The 27,455-nt window shown below is 35.8% G+C and overlaps 1 protein-coding gene across 1 annotated transcript in view; it reads left to right on the top strand.

Annotated features, from left to right (window-relative positions):
• The window catches only part of SI (sucrase-isomaltase), a 98,561-nt gene that overhangs the window by 15,116 nt on the left and 55,990 nt on the right, over positions 1-27,455 (top strand). The window contains 16 exon segments of the mRNA XM_032225133.1: positions 86-195; positions 2,124-2,278; positions 3,140-3,311; positions 5,673-5,772; positions 6,818-6,930; positions 7,576-7,701; positions 10,386-10,517; positions 11,679-11,798; positions 15,533-15,646; positions 17,381-17,465; positions 18,386-18,503; positions 19,266-19,437; positions 20,878-20,994; positions 21,080-21,234; positions 25,497-25,581; positions 27,356-27,415. Coding sequence (XP_032081024.1) covers positions 86-195; positions 2,124-2,278; positions 3,140-3,311; positions 5,673-5,772; positions 6,818-6,930; positions 7,576-7,701; positions 10,386-10,517; positions 11,679-11,798; positions 15,533-15,646; positions 17,381-17,465; positions 18,386-18,503; positions 19,266-19,437; positions 20,878-20,994; positions 21,080-21,234; positions 25,497-25,581; positions 27,356-27,415 — 1,934 coding nt within the window.

The following is a 27,455-nucleotide window of genomic DNA, read 5'->3' as shown; positions in this document are numbered from 1 at the left end:
GCTTTGTCCCGAATGTGGAGTACCCAGCAGACCACATGTAACTATTGTTATTGTCAATATTGTCCTTCCTTTCCTTCCTTCTTAGGATTTGAAGCTACTCTAATAAGACTACCTTCTCCATCCCTCTTTGGGAATGATATTGAAAAGCTACATCTCACTGCAGAATACCAAACAGCAAACCGATTTCATTTTAAGGTTAGAATGTTTGTTTGTTTTTTAAATGAAATATTTTCAACCAGAAGATCAAGGACTGCAAGTGGGTGGCAACTAAACCTAATAAGCTTAAGTTAATAATAACAGGGAATTAAATGATGAATGAATGACAAGCTGATTCCATAATGTATCACTGGGCTAAAGATCACTGTGCAGAATTTGGAGGCAAATTTTCAGTCTGTACAATGTGATTATTTTTGCTAAGTATACTAGATCTGGATTGTAAAAATCTAGACGTCCATTAGATAACAGCAAAGAGACATAGGAAGCAGTAAATCTTTGCTCGCATATTGTGAACATCTGGAATTTTGCAGCTTAGATCTATTGTGTATCTTCAAAGATAAAAAAAATAAAATATTCATTTGAAAGGGTATGTTGTCCAATTATAGAATATTGTATATAAAGCAAAACCAACCTTACGATCATCATCTTAAAGTAAAATGTTCTGCATCTTAAGGCAAATGAGTATCAAGCAAATGAGCATACAAATAGGTATATTTCATACCTATTTAGGAACAATCTACTTATATATATTGAAGGGTACTTTCTATATATTCCAGGAAAAAACTTTCTTAAGATCAGCATTCTCATGTTGGTTCACAGCCAATATGAAATTTCTCAGGACATTTCAGATATTCACTGAGAAACCCATCTGTCTAGTTTGCCAGTTTTAACTCTATTAGTAAAAAGCAGGCATGAAACCTTTATAAACTTTTGAATTGAATGCCTGTGATGATCTAGCAATCGCAACAGCACTTAGACTTATATACTGCCCCATGGTGCTTTACAGCATCTGGATGATTTACAATGTCGGTGTATTGCCCCCAGCAACCTGGGTCCTCATTTTACCAACCTTGGAAGGACGGAAGGCTATGTCAACCTTGACCTCTGTCAGGTTCAAACTCCTGGCTGTGGGCAGAGTTTACCTGCAATTCTGCATTCTCACCCCTGCACCATGGGAGCTCAATATAGGGTTGGGCACATAGAAAATGAAATATTTAAAACATGGTTCACAATGATGAAAACAATTTTAACATACTTTAAAGGTGATGAAAAAGAGATTGCTTTGAATTTCTGATAACAGGATGATGAAACAACTAAAAATGCTTTTGATTTTTGAGAACAGAGAAGGATCAATCAATCTAGAATTCTGCAGCTGTAGAAATTTCTCTAACAAATGCCATCTTTTTCAATATAGAGGACTGTAGAGATCAGAGCACAAATACATTGAAGCACAACTTTTTATATCAGAACCCGAAGTGTAAAGAGGTGGAATTGCAAACCCTCTTTATGGTCTTACAGAAATCATATTTTATTTGATTGGTTACAATAGTATGCATTTTATTGTACATAGGTAACATCTCAATCTAATCAATTATGGGAATTCTATATCTTTATTGCGTAGCTCGATTGATCAATACATAAAATGAATAATAGGAATATAATAATAATATATAATAATAGGAATAATAGGAGATGTAGAAGATGATTATACTGATCCCTTACATTTAAAAGAAGGGGCCCAGAATTTGTCTAAAACTGGTATGCTTACCGTAACTGCTGTCTGAAAGACTGTTGCTTCCACAACTAAATGTTAATTCCTTGGGACCTAGGCTTCCATTCTTATGGCTAAGCTTTTACCTATCTTATTAGTGCTTGCTGTATTATCTACACCTGAGGATTCTCCAAGCATAGCTGCTTTCTGGCATCTTATTTAGATCAAAAAACATGCTAGTTGCGGCTTGATGTTGGAATCTTTTTTTTTAATATTGCAAGACTAATATAATTAATTACATTTATTAAACCTGATATAGTTTACCACCAACTAACCAAGAATATTTCAGATGAGGGAAAGTTGTGCATTTACTATGTCAACATTTATTTCGTTTTAAAATGTTTGGTTTTAACAGATTACAGATCCTGCCAACAAAGATAGATATGAAGTCCCACATGAAAATGTTCAGCCTTTCCAGGGATCTAAAGCAACCAATTTAATGTATCGAGTAGAAGTCACAGACAATCCTTTTGGAATCAGTGTGATCAGGAATAGCAACAATAAAGTCCTGTAAGTTATCTTTCTGTTCTTTGATTTTTATATATAGGCAATCTACAGTTCAATCAACCTCCCAAGCATGCGTGCTCCCTCACACACTGCCCCCTGTGCATGCGCGCAACTCCCCTGCACATGCACTGTCCCAGTGCATGCATGCACTTGCCCCACACACTCCCCCTGCAGCTTCCCTGCATGCACCACCCACATGTGTGGCAGAGACCCAAAGACCAGCTGGTTGGCGGGAGGCATGCCCGCATGCTGGTGGAGCTGAACTAGGGTGTCAGCTTGCATCTGGCACGTGTACCATAGGTTCACCATCACGGTCATAGATCATAAGATGCCTGCATGTTCAACAGCATCCCAAGAAAGACTCTAAATCAAAAGATGTTTTTGAACTTTTCATACCAGGTTTTGCTATCTGTCGCTCTGTTGTTCAACATGAAATGAAAGTGTATCCACTAGCACATTCATTGTTGTTGCACATTTTAGGCAAGAATCAGAAATAATCATCCTTCTGGGAAGTTTGACTGCCATCATTTATTTATGTAACATCCTTATCACAATATTGAAAAGGGATAATTAAAACAATACATCAGCAGCAGTCAAGAAAATGAGCAATGCTTGTTAAGGAATAAAGACCTATTATCTATTCTTCCAAATGTTTCCGGTGTTCTGTAGTGTCCTGCCTTGGTGACAATAGCTCTTACTGGTGGCCCAATTTTGAGCTCTTATGTCACTTTAGACAAATGCTGGTGTTTTGCTTACCTTTTTTTTCTTCACAAGGAATTCTTAGTATGAATACGGTGTGAATTGAATGCATTTTTAAAAAAATCCAGTTTATGAAAAACATAATATCTTTGATCATTCAAACAGCTTCAACACCAGTATAGGACCTCTGATATATGCCGACCAGTTCTTGCAGCTTTCCATTAGAGTGCCTAGCTGGAATGTTTATGGTGTAGGAGAACATGTGCATCGACAATATCGGCATGATTTTAACTGGAAAACATGGCCTATTTTTACCCGAGATGCTTTTCCTAATGGGGTAAGTATCTTCTTCTGATTCTGTATCAGGTTTGCTTTTCTGAGGCAGTAAAACAAAGAAGAACATAAAAGATTCTGTATGAATGAAATGAACAGAGGAAAGCAAAGTGTATAAACCAAGAAACATGATTCTTACATGGCTGTGAATAAAATGAAAGCACAGCATTACTTAAAATTCAGGCAAGGCATAAAGGAGAACCACAAGAGAAGAAAGCACAGTTGGCTTGTTAAAAATATAGGTGGCCCTCAAGCAGTGGTGGGCTCCAGATCCTGTTCAAACCGGTGTGGCTGGAATAGGCTTGGCGACATCCATATAGATGCATCCAGCGTGCGCATGTGTCTTAGCACCTCCGCAATGCTCCAGCTGCTTAGTGGAGTGTCACACAGGTGCTGTACGCACCATGCATGTGCACATAAGCCCTGAAGACTTAAAAGACCGGTAAGGAGCTCAGGCATGCGGGTGGGCCCTCGGGAGCACCGGAACGGAATGGTATCTGGTGCTCCGGGCAAGCTCCGGTGTGCCTGTACCAGAGGGTACCCCCTGCAACCCACCACTGCCCTCAACCTCTGGCCACAATTGAGTCCAAATTTTCTTTTGGTAAGCAACATAGCTGTTAAGTGAGTTTTGCCCCATTTCATGACCTTTTTTGCCTTAGTTGTTAAGTGAATCACTGCAGTTGTTAAATTAGTTACATGATTGTTAAGTGAAGCTGGTTTTCCCATAGACTTTGCTTGTCAGGAGGTCATAAAAGCTCTCAAAAAAATGACATGGGACACTGCAACTGTCATAAATACATGTCAATTGTCAAGCATTTGAATTTTCTTCACATGACCATCGGGGATGCTAAGTTGTTAAGTGTGAAAAATGTTGTTTTTTCAGTACCACTGTAACTTTAAATGATCATTAAACAAATGGTTGTAAATTGAGGATTCCCTGTACTCTATTGACTTCTATTGCATCATTTTTTTTGCAATCGTTTTTTCCCTTTCTGTAGAGAAATGGTGGTGGTGGAGGAATATAGTTATTGGTGCTGTTCCAGTTTTTTTTAAAAAAATATTGGACAAAGAAGACAAATATTGTGTATTTTAACTTTCTTTAACTTTCTAACTTATGCAATCTGGTCTTCAAAGAGATTTTTCTTTGAGCTTATAGTACATTAAATCAAATAATGAACCCCCCTTCCAGAGTAAGCAAAAGTAACACAGAAATGTGCACAAATATATATGAAAAAACTGAGAAAGCAAAGGTAGCAGACATAGTTTGGATTAGAAACTTCATTTATAGCAACCCATTTAAAATATTGGCATATTATATTAGAAAAACTTGAGATAATTTTTTAAAATGTATTAAAATGGAAACAGAAAAAATGCTTATAAACAAAAACAACCAAACTTATTTTTTTTGCATGGGCATGAATGAGTGGGTTACAATAAGAGAAGGGTTGGTGGTAGCAGCAAGAATCTAGAACTGAATAGGCTACATTTTTAGACCCACTGTAGCTTTTGGACAGTCTTTGTAGACAGTCTTATGTCAAGTGCCTGAATAAATTATTTATATTGTTATAGAACCAGTAGATCCACTGATTCTAGACAGTAGGGCAAGAAGCAGATTGACAATAGATATTCTAAAAAGCAGAAGATGCTGGATTTCATTGCTTATTTGCGGTCTAAATTCAAGGATATATGATATGTGGTTTTTCACTTAAATTAAAGGCCAATATCTAATTATAGATAAATTAATATGGATTCCCAAACCACTGGTGTTACCAAGCCACATACTACTATTTAGCAGCATGAGAACTTGATAAAAATATTATACATGTTCAAGGCAGTTTAAGTTATTCCATTTCAACACTTAAGAGTCTGTGGTGGCATTCACAATTTTTTACTAGCAGTTTTGTGGCCATGGCCTGGTGGACATGGCAGGGGAAGTATACTGTAAAATCTCCATCCCCACACCACTCCAGGGGATGGTTACTGCAAAATCCTCATATCCTCCCAATCAACTGGGACTTGGGAGTCAGAGAATAGATTGGGGTGGGGCCAGTCAGAGATTTTATTTATCAGAGGTGGGTTGCTAATTTCTTTACTACCAGTTTGGGGGTGCTCCCATGCATGCTTGCATGCATGCTGGACACTTCTGTGCATGCACAGAAGCGTCTGGGTGGGTGGGTGGAGCTTCTCGCCATTGCTACTACTGGTTTGGCTGATCCCACCTCTAGTATTTACCTATTTTCTGAACTACTCAAAATTTCCATTATTGGTTCTCCAGAACTGGTCAGAACTGGCTGAATACCACCTCCGTTAGGAATTCTAATGAAGTTTAGTATTTACTAAATACTGGTTGTTGTTTCTTTCAAAGGATATGAGCAACCTGTATGGTGCTCAGACTTTCTTCTTATGTCTGGAAGATACGAGTGGACATTCATTCGGAGTGTTCCTTATGAACAGTAATGCCATGGGTAAGGAAATTATTTATGATTTTGTTAAAAATCACCTGGCTTTCTTAAACAATTTTCTACACATGTACTTATATGATAAGTGCACAAGAGTTGATCAGCAGGTATGTTTTATACTCTTACATTTTTCATCCAATACATTTATTCTGATGGAGTTGTGTTACAATTACATTCCTCTAACTAATAATATTGAGACTCTAATTGTGAAACAGTGTGATCCTATCTATTCAAAATTAAGTCCTTAATCTTGGTGAGGCAATGCCATGGTAGGTTAGCAGATATAAGATTACTGCTTTTCCTTCCCAAATCACATGGATAGTTCCATTTGTAAGCATTCTACCAAGGCAGTGTAAATATTTATGAAGAATTCCATATTGTTTTTATGTTGTTTTTCTTTCAGATGTATTTCTATGCAGATCCACTGAAAATTGTTGCTACAGTTTCAGATAACGTTCTCTAAAGTAATTTTATAGATTTAAAATTCAATTGACCTATGCAGGGGTAGGTTCCGGCTGCTGTTACTGCTGGTTTGCTCAGGGATGCACTGTGAACTAAAAAAATGCTTCTGCACATGCGCAGAAGCTAAAAACAAGATGGTGGCACCTACTGTGCCACAGAGAGAACTGGTTCAGGGGCATGGCAGGCCAAGTTACTACCTATTTGGCCAAACCGGCCTGAACCAGTAGGAACCCACCTCTGGACTTATGCCTATGTAGTTACATTGGAATCCTCAATATAATTTTCATTTTTAAATCACCCATTCTCTCCATACACTGGTGGTCCTCCATTCAATCTTCATGAGATTCTCAAGGAACAATTAAGAATAGTGCATATTGTGTTAGACCGTTAAAAGGATAGTAGGATTCTTTTTACAACTGAAAATTCCAACTGAAATCTGAAATATGGAAAAACTTTGAAAGGCACATGCTAGTCCTGGGAAGATTCCTATTCGTTCAGATATTCAATTTACACAATAAATAAGGAGTAAAAATAAAGACAATATTCTTGTGTTTAAGTCTCAATTAATTTCAAGAATTTCTCCTAACAGATTTTGCTCTTCAACCTGCTCCTGCAGTAACATACAGAACAATTGGTGGAGTTTTAGATTTCTACGTCTTCTTAGGAAATACTCCAGATGAAGTAGTGCAACAATATCTATTGGTATGTTTTTTTCTATAATGTTTCTACTTGATCTTTATAGAGTAGAGCTCTATATATTGTTGTTTATACTAGCAAGAGCAGATCTGCTTTTCTTGAGAAGTTATTGTAGATTAGGGACATACCAGATACACAAGCAAAAATGACAAAAGACACAGCTGATTGTCACTGCCATATGAATATCTCTCTGAATTAGATCAAATCCTCATCTCAGCCAACCTCTCTTCCCAATTCATCAAAATCCTTAACTAGTAGTTTTGGGGCATCATCTAGAAGAAAATTTCTGTTGCTAATGTTGCTGCTGTTCAATCTCATGCAACCCCAAAGTATGTGCTGTATTCACCACCCTATATAATGTCTTTCTATCCATGTCTGTCAAGCCAGCATATCACACTGTAATGCAATGAGTGAGGATGCTCACTCACTGAGAAATCTAATTTTTTTCTGCATTCTGGTAGCATCTTAAAAATGCATTGCCTTTTTCCTAGAAACTTAATCAATAAGAATATGTCTTGTCCAGTAGCATGGTGGTTCAGAGATTTCAGTAATCTTCCTCTTTGTCTACATTTCAAGAAAATATTATCCTTCTCTATAAACAATACAATGCAAAAGGAAATGCTAACTTTGCTTTGTATTTTAATTGTAAAGTTGATAGGACTTCCATGGATGCCTTCCTATTGGAATCTCGGCTTCCATATCTGTCGATGGAATTACACTGATCTTAATGATGTGAAAGCTGTAGTAGAAAGGAATCGAGCAGCTGGAATACCTTATGTAAGTAAAAATGTAAGGGTGGAGAAGGAGTGGATCCCTGTGTGACAATTGGTGGCTACATGCATCAGTTAATTAATAAATCAGTACATTATTGATTGAAAGGGAAAATCAGTTCTTTTGAAGACTGGGATACCATTTGACCGTGTTACTGTGTTCAGTAGAAAGATACGATTCTTGCAGGATTCATAATGTTGAAAGTAGAATTGGATGGCTAGTTTCCCTTGAAGCATGAGCATGGGAAGCAAATCCATGCTCATTTAATAAATTTGATTTTGATCAAATCAAGGTCCTTTCTTACATATGTCTAAGACTTTTGCTAGTTTTATTATGAGATCTCATTTTCTTACAATATGCACGAACCTCCTAGTAATCTTTTCTTTGTGACTCTGATGGAAGAAGAAACTATGAATTAGGTGGAAATTTTTAATGTCATTGCTCCAATTTGAATTCAGTGACAACACTAGGCTTTGGAAAAACAAGCCAGCAGAAAGACCAAAGAAGTAAGTAAGTTGTAATCTAGGGATGGATACATTTTGGATTAGAGGATACACGTCACCTTTTTTGGTAGAAAATAGGAAGTCACAAGGAATAGGTTGATTTACAAAGTGGACAGGGTTAGGATTTAATACTCTTTATTTCCTGTTTGAGGTAGCTGGATTTCGTTAAAAAATGTTTGTAACTAAAATGGTAAACCTGTTTTAGGACTTTTTAAAAGGATATTTTGTATTTGATGTTTATATTTTTTAGTGTCAAGGGCAGAAATCAGTAATATGTGCAATTCATATAGGTTTATTGAATGCTAAAGCACTCTAACAGAATCTGAACTACCAACAGTCAAAGTAAGTGGTACATAAGTGGTAGATAATAGTCAGTGGAATTCAAGAGGAATTGGACTCAGAGCTCTTGTGGGCACGAAAGGACTCAAGACTGATATGCATTTGATCCCTCAGCCTGGTTATCTTCCACATTTAGGATATTTTAGGATAGTACAATCTTTATGTGTTTCCTACTTTAACACAGTGGTAAACGTTTCCACTGTCCTTAAAAATGGACTAGGTTATTTACTAGAAAAGACATAGGGACAAAATACAATTTTGGTAGTAGGTTGCCTATTCTTGATAAAACTGGTAGAATTCACACTGGCTAAGGAAATTACAGTGCTTTTTTTCTCACATCAGCTATTCTGAATTTTGATTCAATCAATGGAAATGAAATATTTCTTCAAATAACTCCTAGAATCCCAGTGTTTTAGTAAAGGATCACAGTTCCAATAGGGTTGAAACAGGGTTTCAATAAAATTTCAATAAAATTGTCAATGTTTAGACAATACAGAGAGAACAAAATCAAGAATGTCATTTTACAAGAATTTTTACTTGCTGGGAATCTAGTTTAAAAAAGTCTTCCCTGGAGGCTGCAGAATTAAAATGAGAAAAGGTGCTGAATTTTGTAACACCTGTGAATATTTAACTTAGCTAATGCAAGGAACAGTTCCCTTAGCTAAAGCATCAGCTTCATCAGATAACATACATTTTCTTTCTACTATTAAAATAATGGGTTGGGAGAAACCAATTTTCTTTGCAATATTAAAGGATAAATCAATGTATTTTACTTTTTTATATACATTACAGAAAAAATTAGGGTGGCTACATAGCATGTTATTATGGTAATGAAAATTGGGCATGGGGGTATTGGCTTTTTTAATGAGCCAGAGTTGCAGTTTCAGAGAAAATATAATTTTCTGAATTGTTAGCAGGATGTGAGAAACCAAATGAACCTTTTGGTGTCATTTGCTCAGTCAAAATGAGTCATATTATATACAGAACAATAATCATATTTCATACACTCTCATGTCCAATGGAGACTTAGATATGATATAGAATTAATGTTTCCAATTATTTCATTCAGATTAAAAAGCTTATCAGCACCAATTCTCTTTCCTTTATGCTTCTCTTGGTATTCATCATACAATGGACAACCATTTAAATATGAGCCAGCAGTGTGCAGCAGCTGCCAAAAAAGCCAACACAGGATACATAAAAGATCAAGTGAAGTGTTAATACCACTTTATAATGCCTTGGTAAGGCCACACTTGGAATACTGCATCCAGTTTTGGTCGCCATGATGTAAAAAAGATGTGGAGACTCTAGAAAGAGAGAAGAGCAACAAAGATGATTAGGGGACTGGAGGCTAAAACATATGAGGAATGGTTGCAGGAACTGGGTATGTCTAAGGACTAGGGGAGACATGATAGCAGTGTTCCAATATCTCAGGGATTTCCACAAAGAAGAGGGAGTCAAACTATTCTCCAAGGCACCTGAGAGTAGAACAAGAAGCAATGGGTAGAAACTAAACAAGGAGAGAAGCAACTTGGAACTGAGGAGAAATTTCCTGACAGAACAATTAATCAGTGGAACAACCTGCCTCCAGAAGTTGTGAATGCCCCAACACTGGAAGTCTTTAAGAAGATGTTGGATAGCCATTTGTCTGAAATGGTATGGGTTTCCTGCCTAGGCAGGGGGTTGGACTAGAAGACCTCCAAGGTCCCTTCCAACTCTGCTATTGTATTGTATTATATAGAGTATGATGATCTTGGTGTTGGTGATAATGATGATTCCTCACAGTTCTGCCTGGGTTGCAATAATGTAAAAATTCAACATTTCCAATGGCTGCAATTTTCTTTCCAGGATGTTCAATATACTGATATTGACTACATGGAAGACAAGAAAGATTTTACCTATGACAAGATAAATTTTGCAGGCCTCCCTGAATTTGTCCAAGACCTTCATGACCATGGACAGAAATATGTCATCATACTGGTAATTCTGATTAATTTAAACAGTTCAAAGACAAGTGAAACAATTATTGAATCATTTCATCAGCAATTGTTTGCATATAGCAATAGCACTTAGAGTTATATACCACTTCACAGTGCTTTTTGTCTTTGGTGCATATGCTCTCAATGTACATAAAAGAAAAGATACATTCATCGTGAATCATATTGTGCAACACTTATTGACAGTTATAGAGTACAAATAAGCAATCAAATCATACTAGGAAACAATCAATATAAATTGTAAGGATAGAAGCAACAAAGTTACAGTCATATACAGTAGTCATAGGTGAGAGGAGATGAGTGATGGGAATGATGAGAAGTTTAATAGTAATAGTAAATAGTTTGACAATATTGAGGGAATTATTTGTTTAGCAGGGTGATGGTGTTCAGGAAAAAAACTATTCTTGTGTCTAGTTGTTCTGCAGTGCTCTATAGCATCTTTTTGAGGGTAGGAGTTGAAGCAATTTATGTCCAGGATGGGAGGGGGTCTGTAAATATTTTCACAGCCATCTTTTTGACTCATGCAGTATACAGGCCCTCAGTGGAAGACAGGTTGGTAGTAATTGTTTTTTCTGCAGTTCTAATTATCCTCTGAAGCCGTGTCTGTCTTGTGGGTTGCAGAACCAAGCCAGACAGTTATAGAGGTGCAGATGACAGACTCAATAATTATTCTGTAGAACTGTATCAGCAGCTCCTTGGGCAGTTTGAGGTTTAAATTAAATATACCAAATTAAATATACCAAAAGGTTGCCCACTCTTCCTGTATTATAACCAATATATTGTAATTCCATTTCAAGATTTTTTTAAAAAAAAAAAGATGGCAAAAATAAAGAGAATATTAATTGTGCCATAGCAGCTGCTCCCCACTGGCAATTTAGTGGCAGAAAGCAAGGCTGCAAGCAAGAAACAAGATGGCTTTTACAGGACCAAAGCATGTTCAATGATGCTTTTCAAGGCCTGTCCTACTATGTCATGATGAGGGAATGTAAAAATAGGGTGACATCACTGAGGAGTAGAGTTTGTCAACATTTTTCTGCTTTGTTGCACAGCAAAATACTCCTGCTTTCTCCTGAAGGGGGTACAGTCAGTTACATAATTGTCAAAGGTTTAGAAGGTTTAACATTTTTAATTCTGTTTGTTAAAGGATCCAGCCATTTCTGTCAATAACCTCAAGAACAATACCCCTTATGAAGCCTATCTACGTGGTGAACAGATGAAAGTGTGGATAAATGAATCAAATGGAACAAGCCCTCTTATTGGGGAAGTAAGTTGCTGTTTTTAGAAATCAGTTGTGGACCACTTGAACATTAACATACAGTATAGTAAGTAAGTATATAAAATGGTGAAAGAAAAAGGAGGGAAAAATTGTACTCATCCAGAATCATCTGCAAAACTGGGATCTCTTCTCCAGTCCACTTATTTTATTTATTCAGTACACTGAAGAAACCCACTATACTTTTTTCCTCTTTGGCATAATAATCTTAAAAAGCGAAAGGCATAACTTTTTGATAAATGTTATACATATTGATTGTTCTGACTGTATAGTGAACCTATTTTTCATTATCTAGTTCTGGAATGTAAATATTGTCACAATCATGAGAATAAATCACAATGTTGACAATAGTTATTTTCTCAGATATATTTCCCAAAATAAAATCACTTTTGTAAACCTAAGAAAATGATAAGAGAACACCTGTCTGATCTTGATGGATATAAATCACAGGGTTCTGATAGATTATATCCCAGAGTTCTGAAGGAGCTGGCAGATGTTATCTCAGAACCATTATACGATATCTTTCAAAAAATGCTGAAGCACTGGGGAACTACCAGAAATGTGGTTCCCATCTTCAAAACAATAACAAAAAAGAACCAGGAAACTATAGACAAATCAGCCTAACAATAATACCTGGGAAGACACTGGAAAAAATAATTTAAAAAAACAGATCTGTGAACAAAGTTATAACTAGTAGCCAACATGGGATATTTAAAAGCAGATCATGCGAAATAATCTTATTTCATTTTTTGACAAAGTGACTGAATTAGCAATAGCAGTTAGACTTATATACCGCTTCATAGGGCTTTCAGCCCTCTCTAAGCGGTTTACAGAGTCAGCATATTGCCCCCAACAACAATCCGGGTCCTCATTTTACCCACCTCGGAAGGATGGAAGGCTGAGTCAACCCTGAGCCGGTGAGATTTGAACAGCCGAACTGCAGAACTGCAGTCAGCTGAAGTAGCCTGCAGTGCTGCATTTAACCACTGTGTCACCTTGGCTCTTAGTAGACCAGTAGAATTAGTAGACCAGTGAAGTGCTGTGGATATAGTATACCTAGAATTTAGCAAGGCATTCGACAAAGTAGACCATAAGCTACTTCTTGGTAAACCAGAAAAATAGACAGCATTACAACTAGACGGATTTGTAACTGGCTGACAAACCATATTCAACAATGATAGTGCATGATTTACATGGAGGGAAGTAAGCAGTGGGGTGCTACAAGGTTCCATCTGATGCTCAGTGTGCTTCAATACCTTCATAAATCTTAGATGAAGGAATAGAAGGGGAATTCATCAAATTTGCAGATGACACTAAGTTGACACGAATAGCCAACACTCCAGAAGACAATCTCAGGATCCAAAAAGACTTATTGATGAATAATGGGCCCTATTCATCAATATGAAATTTAATATAGAGAAAAACAAGGTTTTACAATTAGGCAGGAAAAAACAAAGGTACAAATACTAATAGGCAAAACCAGGCTCAAAAACAGTAACAATGAGAGGGAGTCCTAGTGGATGATCACTTAAAAAAGAGCCAGCAGTGTGTGGCAGCAGCCAAAAAAGGTAATACAATCCTTGGTTGTATAAACAGAGACATAGAATCAAAATCACATGAAACATAAATCCTTAGTAAGATCACACCTGGAATACTACATCCAATTTTGGTCACCACATTACAAAAAAGATCTTGAGACTTTGGGAAAAGTGCAAAGAAGAGCAACTAAGATGATTAAAGGTCTGGAGACAAAAACGTATGAATGGTTGCAGGAACTGGGTATGGCCAGTCTAGAAAAAAGGACTACGGATGACATGATAGCAGTATTCCAGTACTTGAGCAGCTGCCAAAAGAAGAGGGGATCAACTTATTTTCCAAACCACCAGAAAGTAAGATAGGAAATTATGGATGGAAACTAATCAAGGAGAGAAGCAATTTGGAAGTAAGAAAATATTTCCTAACAGTGAGGACAATTAACCAGTGGAACAGCTTGCCTTCAGAAGTTGTGGGTACTTCATCACTGGAGGTTTTTAAGAACAGACAGGAAAGCCATCTATCTGAAATGATGTAGGGTCTCCTGCTTGAGCAGGGTGTTGGACTAGAAAAATGCCAAGGTCCCTTCCAACTCTATTCTGATTCAATAGAGCTTACTAAGAATCTTCCTGCTCTGTTTAGCAAGTTATTTTAGTAACTTCTTACGTAATGTTCAGGCCTGTCACTATGAAGGTATAAATATTCCATTCATTCTATATCATGCTCAATAAGTTACGAAGAATGGTTCCAGGCAAAAGTGCAATAGTCATATAAAATATTTAAATTAGTATATCAAGGCTATCTTGCATTTGATGGTAACGGATTCAAATTTCTTCTCTCCCTCAGTGCATTTATTTCTTTAAATTATAGTGAAAATATTTACTAGATGGGAAAGTTGATGTTTTGAACATTGTCTTCAGAAAAGGAAAAAAAAGAGATTTACAAATTAATGCAAACAGAATTTTCTGCCTACCTACCTACCTACAAATCTGAAATATGAGATTTAAAAAGTTGGTTTCTTTGATGGTAGCCATTTGCTAAGAATTACAACTGATTTGCATTGCCTTATACTCTATGATGTCTAGGTCTCTCTCACTCGCCCCTGTATAAATATACACATTTGAGTGTGTATGTGTGTGTGTATGTATGTATATCTTACACACATACATACTCAAATGTGAGCATGCTTTGCTCGCACGCGCCCTGTCCATGCATGCGCTCGGCCTTCTGTGTATGCGCTTTGGCTTGAAAATGTGACTAACTAGGTCATCACAGAGCCGGGGAGGGTGGGCGGGCCCACCCGCGATTTCTACTACCAGTTCAGGTGAACTGGTATGAACCGGTTGAATACCACCTCTGGTACACACACACAAACATATATGCATATATTTTTATACATATATGCATACAAAAATTATGTTAAAAAACAGATGTATATGCATGTGACAGATATATCCTATTATGGAAACATATTTAGGTGTCAGTGTTTTGTAGGTGTACTTAAGAGAAAATAACTCAGCATTATGTCATATATACTATATATAAAAACACAGCAAAGCTGAATGTCATTTATGACATCCCTTAAGTTGTCTAGATGACAATTTCTTGAAGTAGTACTGTTACATGAAAAAGAAACAATTTAATAAAAACAGAATTTCAGTATTTAACATACAGTATACTTATTTGCCATTTTCTATTTTACTGTCTTCCCATACACATAAATAGCAAGTTTTGGGTTTAGTACAGATTACTCAGATATTCCACTTGTTCCATTTTGCTTAGAATCAGCCAAACTATTTTTAAGGGCTTCACCGACAAATGCGCGATAGACATATGTGCGCCGACAAAACCATGACGGACAAATGAGCACCGTCAAAATCGCTAATTGATTTTCGACAATAGCGCGCTGACAAATGCGCGCCAACAAAATCGTGTCATCAACAAACTAACTCTATCCCTAACTCTAACCCTATAGACAGGCCAGTGAGTGTACGATTTTATTGTGCTTGTCATCACGCTTTTGTTGGCGTGATTTTGACGTCACGAATTTGTGGGTGCGATTTTGACATTGCGTTTTAATCAGCGCTATTTTGTCGGCGCGCATATGTCTATTGTGCAATTGTCAGGTCACGTTTTTAAGGAAATGTTTATAACCTTTGGTAGACCAATTTTATACTTTTTTTTACCTGCAGGTATGGCCAGGAACAACTGTCTTCCCTGATTTTTCTAGTCCTGAAGCTGCTCAGTGGTGGGTTTATGAGTGCAACAATTTTCACAAAACGATCAATTTTGATGGACTTTGGATTGTAAGTACTATTTAGCATAGTGAAGAAACAAATATTTGGTAGCAAAAATACTTAGCAATAAGCAAAAAAAAATGCATCTCTATATTTTTATTTTTTTTCATAGGCAACAATACATTCTTCCCAGTAGTGGGATTCAAAACATTTTACTACCGGTTCAGTGGGTGTGTCTTGGTGGGCATGGAATGGCTTGGTGGCCATGGCTTGGTGGGCATGGCAGGGGAAGGATACTGTAAAATCTCCATTCCCACCCCACTCCAGGGGAAGGATACTGTAAAATATTGATTCCCTCCTGGTCAGCTGGGACTCAGGAGGCAGAGAATAGATGGGGACAGGGCCAGTCAGAGGTGGTATTTACCAGTTCTTTGAACTACTCAAAATTTCCGCTACCGGTTCTCCAGAACTGGTCAGAACCTGCTGAATACCACCTCTGATTCTTCCCAAGGAATCTAAACATTGTATAATGTTTTCATTTTCTAAATACATGCCTAGCACATTCAGACATGTTCAATTGTTGCTGAAATTCAAACAGATTGGAACCTATGGGATATTATAACATCTGAGCAAAGAATAGAAATGGAGGAAATTATGCAATTCATGAGGCTGAGCAACAGTAAAATATTGCTGGTAAAGTCTAGTTACTAAGTCTAGTTCAGCTCCAAGGGATTACATGAAAACATCAATTTTGTTTTTCTAGCAACAACATAGCAGTACAGCCTTGTTCCAGGAGGCTATCTTAGCTTCCCAGTCTAAGCCTGAAGGTTTAGAATTTTCTTGCGGTTTATCAACCGAAACACTAATAAAATTTGATTATTGGTTACATGTAAAATCAGCCAAAGTCTGTTGTTTTTGCTCATAGCAACAGAAGTTTCCTCTTGAAGGAGGAAGGCTATTTCTCTCTTGTTAAAGAATTAGAGAGCTGAGACTGACAACATTTTGAAAAACTAGATGAATAACACCACTCAGTTCTGCTACTCACTACAGAATTTTATAAACAGACATTTTCTGTAACTGGCTTACAGATTCAAGGGTAAACTTGCCTACTCATGAAAACTATTGCCATGACGGACTTTGTCAGTCACAAAACACCAATTTACTAGAAAGTGGGTCATACATTTAGAGGAAAATATTTGTAGCTCAGGATTGAAATGGCAGGTCCTTAGTACTCTCTGAGCTTGGTTGTTTTCTTGCAGACATTTCATTACCCAAACTAGGTAACATCATCAGTGCATTGATGATAATTAACTAGTTTAGATCAGTGGTGAAATTCTTTTTTTTTTTACTACCGCATGTGGGCATGGCTTGGGGGGTATGGTTTGGTGGGTGTAGCAGGGGAAAATCTCAATTTCCATCCCAGCCAGAGGTGGCATTTGCCAGTTCTCTGAACTACTCAAAATTTCTGCTACCGGTTTTCCGAACTATTTAAAACTTCCGCTACCGGTTCTCCAGAATCTGTCAGAACCTGCTGGATTTCACCCCTGGTTTAGATAATGAAATGTCTGCAAAAAATAAAAAATAAAAATCAAGCTCAGATAGCACTAAGGACCTGTCAATTTTATATCTTCTCTATTAACCCATGGGTTCCTTCACTGGGCTCAAAATTATTGTGGCAGTTAAATATGTTACTATGAGTGGCTGCTTTAAGAAGTTGAATAGAACATGGGTCCTGAAGAGGTATGTCTGAAGACCCTAACTACCGGTACAAAACCATGAATTTTTATTAATCTTTTCTCATAGGACATGAATGAAGTATCCAATTTTGTCAAAGGATCAAAAACTGGTTGTGCAGCAAACAATTTAAATTACCCACCTTTTACTCCAAGTAAGTTATTAACTGAAATAAAAATTATTTAATTTCTAGGCTAGATTTTTCATATATCTGTGTACATAAGATCATTACATAGAACCTTAGACATTTTGACAAACAGATTCCTTTACCAATTGTTAAAGAAATCCTATCTGCTACAATATAGCGATTCATCTGGAAGAAAAAAAAGAACTAATTGCTAAATTGTCAGATGACTGTACAACTTGTCACCCTATCTCTAACTAGAAGAATTTTATTTGGGGATTTTAAAATCCAAACAAATAACTTCACTACAGCAAGGGATGCAGTGGTTCAGTGGCCAAGACGCTGAGCTTGTTGATCAGAAAGGTCAGCACTTCGGCAGTTCGAATCCCTAGCGCCGTATAATGGAGTGAGCTCTGGTTACTTGTCCCAGCTTCTGCCAACCTAGCAGTTTGAAAGAACGTAAAAATGCAAGTAGAAAAATAGGAACCACCTTTGGTAGGAAGGTAACAGCATTCTGGATGCCTTCAGCATTTAGTTATGCCGGCCACAAAAAGCGCTGGTTCTTCGGCTTTGAAATGGATATGAGCACCAGCCCCTAGAGTTGGGAATGACTAGAAGATATGTGTGAGGGGAACATTTACCTTTACAGCAAGGCAAAAAGTGCTGCTATAATTTATAACTATATGAATTAAATCAAATTCATAAAGTTATAAATTATAACTAGAGGTTTGATCAAGTGATTTTAATTAGCAAACTCAATATTGAATATTAACCTTATTAAAAACTAGACTAGTGTAGTTGATTAAAGAAAAGAGAAAAAAAAGTAACTTTTTTAAAAAGGGAATTTTTGACATTTGTTTGTCTAGTCTTCCAGAGAGCTATGCATTGAAACGTTCAATAGATTTTTTTTTTTAATTTAATGGAATTTTTAAAATATATTTGTTTTACAGAAATTCTGGATGGAGTTATGTATTCAAAGACTGTTTGTATGGATGCAGTCCAAAAGGCAGGAAAACACTACGATGTTCACAGCCTCTATGGCTATTTTATGTCTATAGCTACTGATAAGTAAGGAATGATGCATTCTTTTTTTCCTTTTATTCATCCAAGCTAATTAGTGCCAGATTTCCTTTGTTTCAGTTTTGATTGCAACAGCTAATCACAATAATTCAAATCTAAGAATGTGTATTAGAAAAAAATGATTAATTTACTACACAACAATTTCACTGATTTCTCTACTAATACCTCTTGGTAGATCTTGTTCCCTTGTGAAGCCTAAAACCATCCAGGTGTGAAACTTACTTTTAATTTTTTGCAATTTGGGCAAAACATGCTTAATAAGATAATCCTTCTTGTGGATTAAAAGACCATCTATTTAGTACACATGAATGATAAGGCGTGGGAATCAAAAATTATTTACTACTGGTTCTGTGGGCGTAGCGTGACTTGGCTTGGTGGGTGTGGCTTGGTGGGCATGGCAGGGAAAGGTTACTGCAAAATCCCCATTTCCTCCTGATCAACTGGGACTAGGAAGGCAGAGAATAGATGGGGGTGGGGCCAGTCAGAGGTCATATATACCAGTTCTCTGAACTACTCAAGATTTCTGCTACTAGTTCTCCAGAACTGGTCAGAACCTGCTGAATACCACCTCTGGTGTGATCTGAAAGTGTGGCCCATATTTTAATATATGCATAAGTTAATTTTGCAAAAAATTGTTGGATTTGTTGTAGGTACAAATGCTATGTTGAAATCTACCTTTCATTTTCTCCAAATTTTTATCCCAACCAAATAAAGCTATTCCTTAATGCTATACATTTATGTTGTTTTCAGAGCACTCAAGACCATTTTCCGTGAAAGTAGAAGCTTCCTCCTTTCCCGATCAACATTTTCTGGTTCTGGAAAATTCACAGGACATTGGCTGGGAGATAATTTTGCAACTTGGAATGATATCAAATGGTCTATACCAGGAATATTAGAATTTAATCTATTCGGATACCCTTTTGTAAGCTATTTTAACTGTAATAGTAGGTTTGGTCCAACTGTTAAATTTTGGCGTAGTAAAAATAAGGTAGAGTTTTGAATTAATGTATCCCTTTAGGTGAGATATATGCATACCTCATTCTTTAGACTTGATTTGCATAACATATGATTTAGTAAACTTCAACTGTATACTTTAGAGTGCCTGACTATCTCTTTTCTATTGGAGCAATGCTTTGATAAGCTGTATGATTTGAGGAATTCTTGGTCCTCTATGAGTTGTTTACTTGCAAATGTTTCATTACTTGACTATGTAGCATCATCCTGATAATGTCACTTAGTTGGGTAATGAAACATTTGTAAGCAAGTTCTGACAGCATCAAGGATCCATAATTCGACCCTGAACTACATATATTCTCCCTTCAGTATAATGTGCAATTCCAAAACAGTACAGCTTTGGAGTTTGGTAATTCAAAGAATAAAGGTGAGACTGAAAGATGTATTCAGAAAGCAAAATTATTTTTAAAGGCAAAAATATGGATTTAAAGGTATCTCTGATTAGATGGGACAATAGGTTTTTTTTAATAAGGCCGCTGTTATTATTTTCTTTCTAGTTTTAAAAAGTGGCTTAGAAGCAAAGTTATTGAAAGGAACACTGTGATACAATTTCCTTGTCTCATAAGGAAAGCTAAAGTAGATTCTTACTTTTTTTTACTCTGAAACAAGGCTGATTGTTTGTTGGGAGAGACATTTATTGCATTGGCTACTATACTATGCAATTTCTTATAGCCTGAAGCTTGTCTTCTTTTTGTACTTGTGCTTTTATAAAAAGTACACTCTCTCTTATAACATTGATTGATTTTTCAAAGGCCTTAATCATAGAATGTATATCAGAGGTGGGTTTCTGCTGGTTCTTCCCGGATCAGTCAAACCAGTAGTGGCAGCAGCGGGAGGCTCCGCCCACCCATCCCCTGGATGCTTTTGCACATGTGCAGAAGTGTTGCATGTGCATGAATGCCCACAAATGAGCAAACCGGTAGTAAAATAAATTGATGTATATGTATATACATTCATGCATATACATCCATGTGTATGTATACATACATATGTATGAATGTATATGCATATATGTATGTGTACTATATTTATGTATGTGTACTATATTTATGTATGTATGTATTCTAAATATATTACACATATATGTATATGTAATATATTTAGAAAAACCAGATTCCAATATTTATATAGAGTAATGGGTGATCTCATTGCTATTCTTTCCTATTTCTCTTTACTCAATCGTCCAAACATGATTTAGATTTTTTTAAAACCTCTATCAAAGACCAGTGTAAATCAATTTATATTGATCATCTGAGATCTGATTAATGTAAAATTTGTAGATAACAACACATCCTATGTAGTTATATCACATAGTATGTCAATGATGTTTAATATGGTTCTGTTTTAGATTGGGGCAGATATTTGTGGCTTCATTGATGATACCTCAGAAGAACTTTGTAGGCGATGGTTGCAACTTGGAGCATTTTACCCATTTTCTAGGAATCACAATGCTGCAGGACATGCTGTAAGACCAATTTTAAAATTAGATCAAGCTTCTGATTGTTTGAAGGCTTTTCCCCCCCAGTAACTTTATAAATTTTTATTTGTAGCCTAAAGATCCAGCATATTTTGGACAAAACTCACTTTTGGTGAATTCAACAAAACACTACCTGACAATACGTTACACTTTGTTGCCATATCTCTATACCCTGTTTTATAAAGCACATGCTCGGGGAGAGACAGTTGCAAGACCTGTTCTACATGAGTAAGTTCCTGCTTTTAAAATTTTGGGTGATGGGAAAGAACTTTACACTTTGCATATTTATTTATCCCTATTTATGTCTTACACACACAAACACATAGACAGACGCAATAGACACAGACGTTCTAGAATGTATTTATTAGCCTTTGTAGACTCCAGGTAGTTGATCCCAATATTATTTCAGATTATTAGAAGGTTAAATTCTTTAAGGTTTTGTCCCAGATGATAATTTTACAGATTTTAAATTTTATAAAAGTTTTTAAGCAAGAAAGTAGCACGCCTCTGTTCTGCTGTGAATTAGAACAATCAAGCGTTAAATATGATCAGGTCTGACTTGAGGATTTAAGGAGCCACAGTGTAATTCTTTTTTTCTTTTTTTCTTTTTTAAATTTTTAGTTTAAAACAAATACAGTTGGTTACAAAAAGACTTTCGTGCATCTTTTCCACAGTCAACAAACATAATTCATATTAATTTAAGTATTTTAACTCAAATATTTATACATGTCACCATCATTATATCTCCATTTTCATTTGACTATAATTTTTAAGCGTCCTTCATCATAAAATATACCAAATTTAATACATAACCACATACTGGCCTTTCAATTACTATTTCTAAAATCCTCCACTAACACTAAATCCTTATGTCCTATTCTAGCTAAACATCCATATATTTAATAACAAAGTTTTCTAATCCTCCTTTCCAAATCACTGTTTAAAGTTTACATCCAGCTTCCTTATGTTATACCCATATCTATATACGTTGTTATTCTTATCCCTCCTTTATTTGACTATATTTTCCCCCTAATAATCAAAATTTTAACTGTATCTAACTTGGTTCCCTTTTTTATTAACTTTTATGTATAATCCAAAGGGATTTCTAATCTTCCTTACACGGGTACCATTCCATATTCATATCCAATTATACTCATCATACACTATACATTGAATACATTAGTAACATTATCAGTTATTTATTCAAGCTATATCTTTATCAATAAATTTCATTAAGTTTAACTAGTTTTTAAATTATATTCTTCCATCTATCAACCTGTATCTTTCCGATAGCAAAACAATCTCATATCTTCTGCCATTTGTGGTGCGAGTCCTCTAATCATCTTCTTGATCAGCTTTGTATAGACTTCTCTTAGAAACTCCTTGCTTATAAGATCTCTCATATAATCTTGATGCCTTCTTTCTATTTCCTTATTCAGCTTATCTTTGATTGTCAGCAGTGTTATCAATGCTTTTGCTAATAGAATTTCTCTCTTAAATCCATAGATTCTTTAGTTTTTCTTCTTCTGTATCTTGCCCTCTGGAATAGATTTCCTCTCCATTTAATTCCTCTTTCAGTATTCCATTATTTCCATTTTCAGAAACAAACCAATTACCATAAATATTAGCAGGTTTAATCTCTTTATTTTCATTTTCCACTTCAATTTTTTGAGTTTCAATTACTCCATTTGCATTTGATAGACATCTTCAATTTTTTCATCATATTTTATTGTTATGTGCTCTAAGTATTCCAGTTTTTTCTCTATTATTTCATATATATTTGATAATTCCTGTATTTCTGAAAGTATCTTTTGCAAATTTGAGACTTCTATTTTCTTTTGAAATTGTGCATCCTAACAAACACAGCTGCTCTACCTTGGAAGGTTAATAAAATTAAAGGATAGATTCACAAAGAACGTTGTTTCCACTTTTCTCTGATTAGAAATATACTTCAAAGGGACATCTGTGTACTTCCCTTCTTATCACTCTCTGTAGCCAAGCAGTAAAACCTTGAAGTGCCAAGTCAAAACAATCTGTGGAGAAAAAAAAGTGTTCCATTTTCAAAAGAAAAAACTGCAATCAACAAATCCTCCCAGCCTCCGAGCAGTGGTAACACTGTTGAAAATCTAGTTTCCTTTTGTATCTTTTTTTATTTCAAGTTAGAAAAAAGAGTCCAATCTTTAAATGAATTAGAAAAATACCCACAGCAATGAAAGAGGAAAACTTTAGTCCATAGGTTACAGAGAACAATAAAAGAAAAAGTAGCAGAAGAAAACTTCATCCATCCAATTCAAAAGGCTTGCATAAATTCAATCCATGAAGATAGCATTTAAAAAGTAAGATAACCACTGTCCAAAACCATTCCAATTTAATTCTGCTGCTTTATTTTTCTATTCTCCAATTAGATTAAGTTTTTATAGGCAGTCTCTTTTTAAAACAGTAAAAATTCCTCACCAGCTGGAAACACTTTCTCTTTCCGTATCTTTCCGTTTTGGAGCCGCCCTGACTTTATCAGCCTTGCTGGATTTTTGTCGCTGACTTGAAGAACTTCTCTTGCTTCTTTCAGGATTTTGTGATATCCCTGAGATCAGCAAGATGTATTCTTCCTGTTCACCATCTCTTCGGGATGGTTTAAGTCCATTTGACCACCCAGCAGCAAAAGTATTGGCTACGGTCTCAGAGCATGGAGACCGCACGTCATCTTGTCGCGATGTTGGCTCCACAATGCAATTGTGGGGTTGGATACAACAGGTTCTTCGATTAGCTAGCCTCATAATATAATATAACAAGCAAACAAACAAACAAGCAAGCAAGCAAGCAAGCAAGCAAGCAAAGTTTTGAATTCAGAAGGGCATAGCTAAAGTTCTAGATTCTATTTCAGTGGGAAGATTATAGCAATGTATAAGACTTATTCTCATAAGGAATAAATAGACAATTATTATAATTAATCATTATGGGGTTTGCAGTAAATACATTCCAGGAGAAGTGCTCTTAGTTTCCAGAAAGCTAAACTGCTGAAAAATAAAAGCCATCTCTATGCCTAGAGCTCACCGATGCTTGAAGTTATCTGGAACTTGTTTAAAACATCACAAGCATTTCCTAACATTCTAGGGATATTTTTGTAGACACTAAAGCTGTGTTAAAAAATCTGACTTTGCAATCACTCACAAATTTTCTTCCAGTCCAAAAGAGCTTTTACCTTATTCTCAGAAGGATGAAGGATATTTTTCTCATTTATTTTGATAATGTATTTAATCTGATTTTATTATTAAGGTAGTAGAGAGTGCTGTTGCTTTTGCAGCTTCTGACACATATGTTTTCTTCATTCTTATGTCTCCTTACTTGCCTTTGCTTCCTATATAAAGAAACAAGTTCCCTTGTGATATCTGGATTTAATCAATGCAAGGAAAGGCAGATAGGTTGCAAAACATTGGTCAGATAATGGTGCGATGAAAACCAGGACATTTACATACATAAAATAGAATATTCATACACACAAATACAATTTCACATTTAAAGTAGCTTATGACCTTGCACCCATCAATGAGAAGGAAGAACAGTATATAAATCTGCTTATATCAATATTTATGCATTAATTCAAAATACGGTCTAAGTGACAAAGCTAAACATGCCTCAGCTTCATTAAGGCATGGAATATTAAAAAACCTTAATAGACAATGTGTGAGAATATATTGCATATTGAATCCAAATGCATTGATTTCATCAAAGCATAACTAAGTTTCTAATCCTATTTTTTTTTCATGTGGCAATGTCAACTTGTGGGTTGTCTTAAAATCTGAAATCCTCTCTTTACTCTTATACTTAAAATTGTCAATAGTGTCCCCAATACATAAATAGTTATTTAAGATTCACCAATAAGAAAAACATAATACAATTGAGCGAGTCTAGAAGTATTTCACGAGAAGAGTACTACACTCCTCTGCTCGCAACTGAATACCCTACACCACTAGGCTTGAAATTTTGGGCTTCGACAACCTAGAACTATGCTGCCTATGGTCGGACTTAAGCATAGTACACAAAATTATCTGCTACAACTTCCTACCCGTCAGTGACTACTTCAGCTTCAACCACAATAATACAAGAGCACATAACAGATACAAACTCAATGCAAACCTCTCCAAACTCAATTGCAGAAAATACGACTTCAGCAACAGAGTGGTCAATGCCTGGAATGCACTACCTGACTCTGTTGTTACATCTTCAAACACTCAAAACTTAACATTAAACTGTTTACTATTGACCTCACCCTATTCCTAAGAGGTCTGTAAGGGACATGCATAAGTGTACCATCGTGCCTACTGTCCCTGTCCTACTGTCCCCATTTATTTGTTCCCATTCATTCATACTCTACTCATGTTTATTCTTATACCTATTATCTTGTAAATGATTGACAAATAAATAAATAAATAAATAAATATAAAAATAAATAAATAAAATAAATAAACTTTAAAGCTGTAATATTTCTTTAGATTCTACTCCGATGAAGCCACCTGGACTATAGACAGACAATTCTTGTGGGGACCTGGACTACTTATTACTCCAGTCTTAGATCCGGTATATTTAATTTTTATTAAGTTGCAATATACATAAGTGTTTGTTTTGGCGTGAGTACATGCTAACCTGCATCATAATCTCTGTTATAAAAATAGAAATAATTTAAATAACTGAGTGAAAGAGATGAGCATGTCCTTTTTCATCATAGTTCCTTCCTATCTCCTTTTGTGTTAGACCTGCCCCAGTGCGATACCTTAGGAAAGAAAGACTCTCATTCCATTTGGAAAGAGAGAGACAGAGAGAGAAGGGGAGGGAGGGAGGGAGGGAGGGGAGGGGGAGAGAGGGAGAGAGAGAGAGAGGGAGAGAGAGAGAGAATGAGAATAGTTTATTGGCCAAGTGTGTTTGGACACACAAGGAATTTGTCTTTGGTGCGAATGCTCTCAGTGTACATAAAGAAAAGATACATTTGTCACAAATCATAAGGTACAACACTTATGGGATACAAATAAGCAATCGAATCATAATAAGAGACAATCAATATACCTAAATCATAAGGATACCAGCAACAAAGTTACAGCCATACAGTCATAAGTGGGAGGAGATGGGTGATAGGAACGATTAGAAGATTAACAGCAATAGTAATGGTTAAAGTGGTTAAAGTGATAGGTTCTTTTACGAAAACAGTAATGTCAGGCTGCAGTAATGTCAGACTAGAACTAAATTTCCAAGATAAAAAGATGCAGAAAGTTTTCCCTGATCCCAGCTTTCCAGTTATGGTCAGTTTATCATCAGCAAAAGAATATTCGCCGAGAGATTTTGAGAACTTTGAAATGTTTGGGTAACCCACACTCCTTTTCATGGCACATGATCTTGAGTACTGGCACAATTGGTTCTGAGCTTCTCTGTTCTTTGTCAAGCTATCATTTCCCCCCTCTCTATTTCCCATCATATACTGACAGGTTTATTGGTCATTTGTTCATTCACCTCATGCCAGTAAGGTGCCAAGCTGAAGATGGCAGATCAACATTTTGTGTGAACAGTTGCTTTTCAAGTAATGTTAGCTTTTCAAATTTTAAGTACTATGTTTTTCCCTTTGTTTTAACTAAAAGAAATTTAGCAAATGATTTTAGAGGAAGCCAATATTAAGTTATTGTGTTAGAATGTTTCTGTTTGGTAGAATAAAATAAATCTCCTTCCTTCCTTCCTTCCTTCCTTCCTTCCTTCCTTCTTCCTTCCTTCCCTCCCTCCCTCCCTCCCTCCTCCCTCCTTTCTTTCTTTACTTTTTCTTTCTTTTTCTTTCTTCTTCTTCTTTCTTTCTTTTCTTTCTTTCTTCTTTTATTCTTTTTTTTTTTTTTTTTTTTTTTTTTTTTTTTTTTTTTTTTTCTTTTTTTTTCTTTTTTTTTTTTTTTTTTTTTTTTTTTTTCTTTTTTTTTCTTTTTTTCTTTTTTTTTTTCTTTTTTTTTTCTTTTTTTTTTCTTTTTTTTTTTCTTTCTTTCTTTCTTTCTTTCTTTCTTGTTTCACTGTTGCTTCAAAAACTACACCTTTTGCCACAAATGTACCAGCATATACTATTGACAGTTTGATAATCACTTTCCATTCTCCAAACCTTCCAATTCTACAGTCATTTTAGGACATTTTTGGTGGAAATAGCAATTGACATTACAATATGGAAAAATGCCTGACAATTTTTTTTCCAGTGGAAAAGTCAGGAAAAAAATCAAAGAGAAAGACTTTCACCCTCATCTACCTCCAGCCTAGAAAAAAAAATCTAATAATATCAAGGCATTTCCCTTTGATGTGCTAATAATGAAATATTTTCTTTTTAATATTTCAGGGTGTAGATAAAGTAACAGCATACATCCCTGATGCTGTGTGGTATGATATGAGACGGTAAGTGCATAATTTTTATAAATTTCTCCCTTAAATGTATACTA

The sequence above is a fragment of the Thamnophis elegans genome, chromosome 10 (assembly GCF_009769535.1).
Source record: "Thamnophis elegans isolate rThaEle1 chromosome 10, rThaEle1.pri, whole genome shotgun sequence".
Taxonomy (NCBI): Eukaryota; Metazoa; Chordata; class Lepidosauria; order Squamata; family Colubridae; genus Thamnophis; species Thamnophis elegans.
This window is presented reverse-complemented; position numbering and strand designations above follow the sequence as displayed.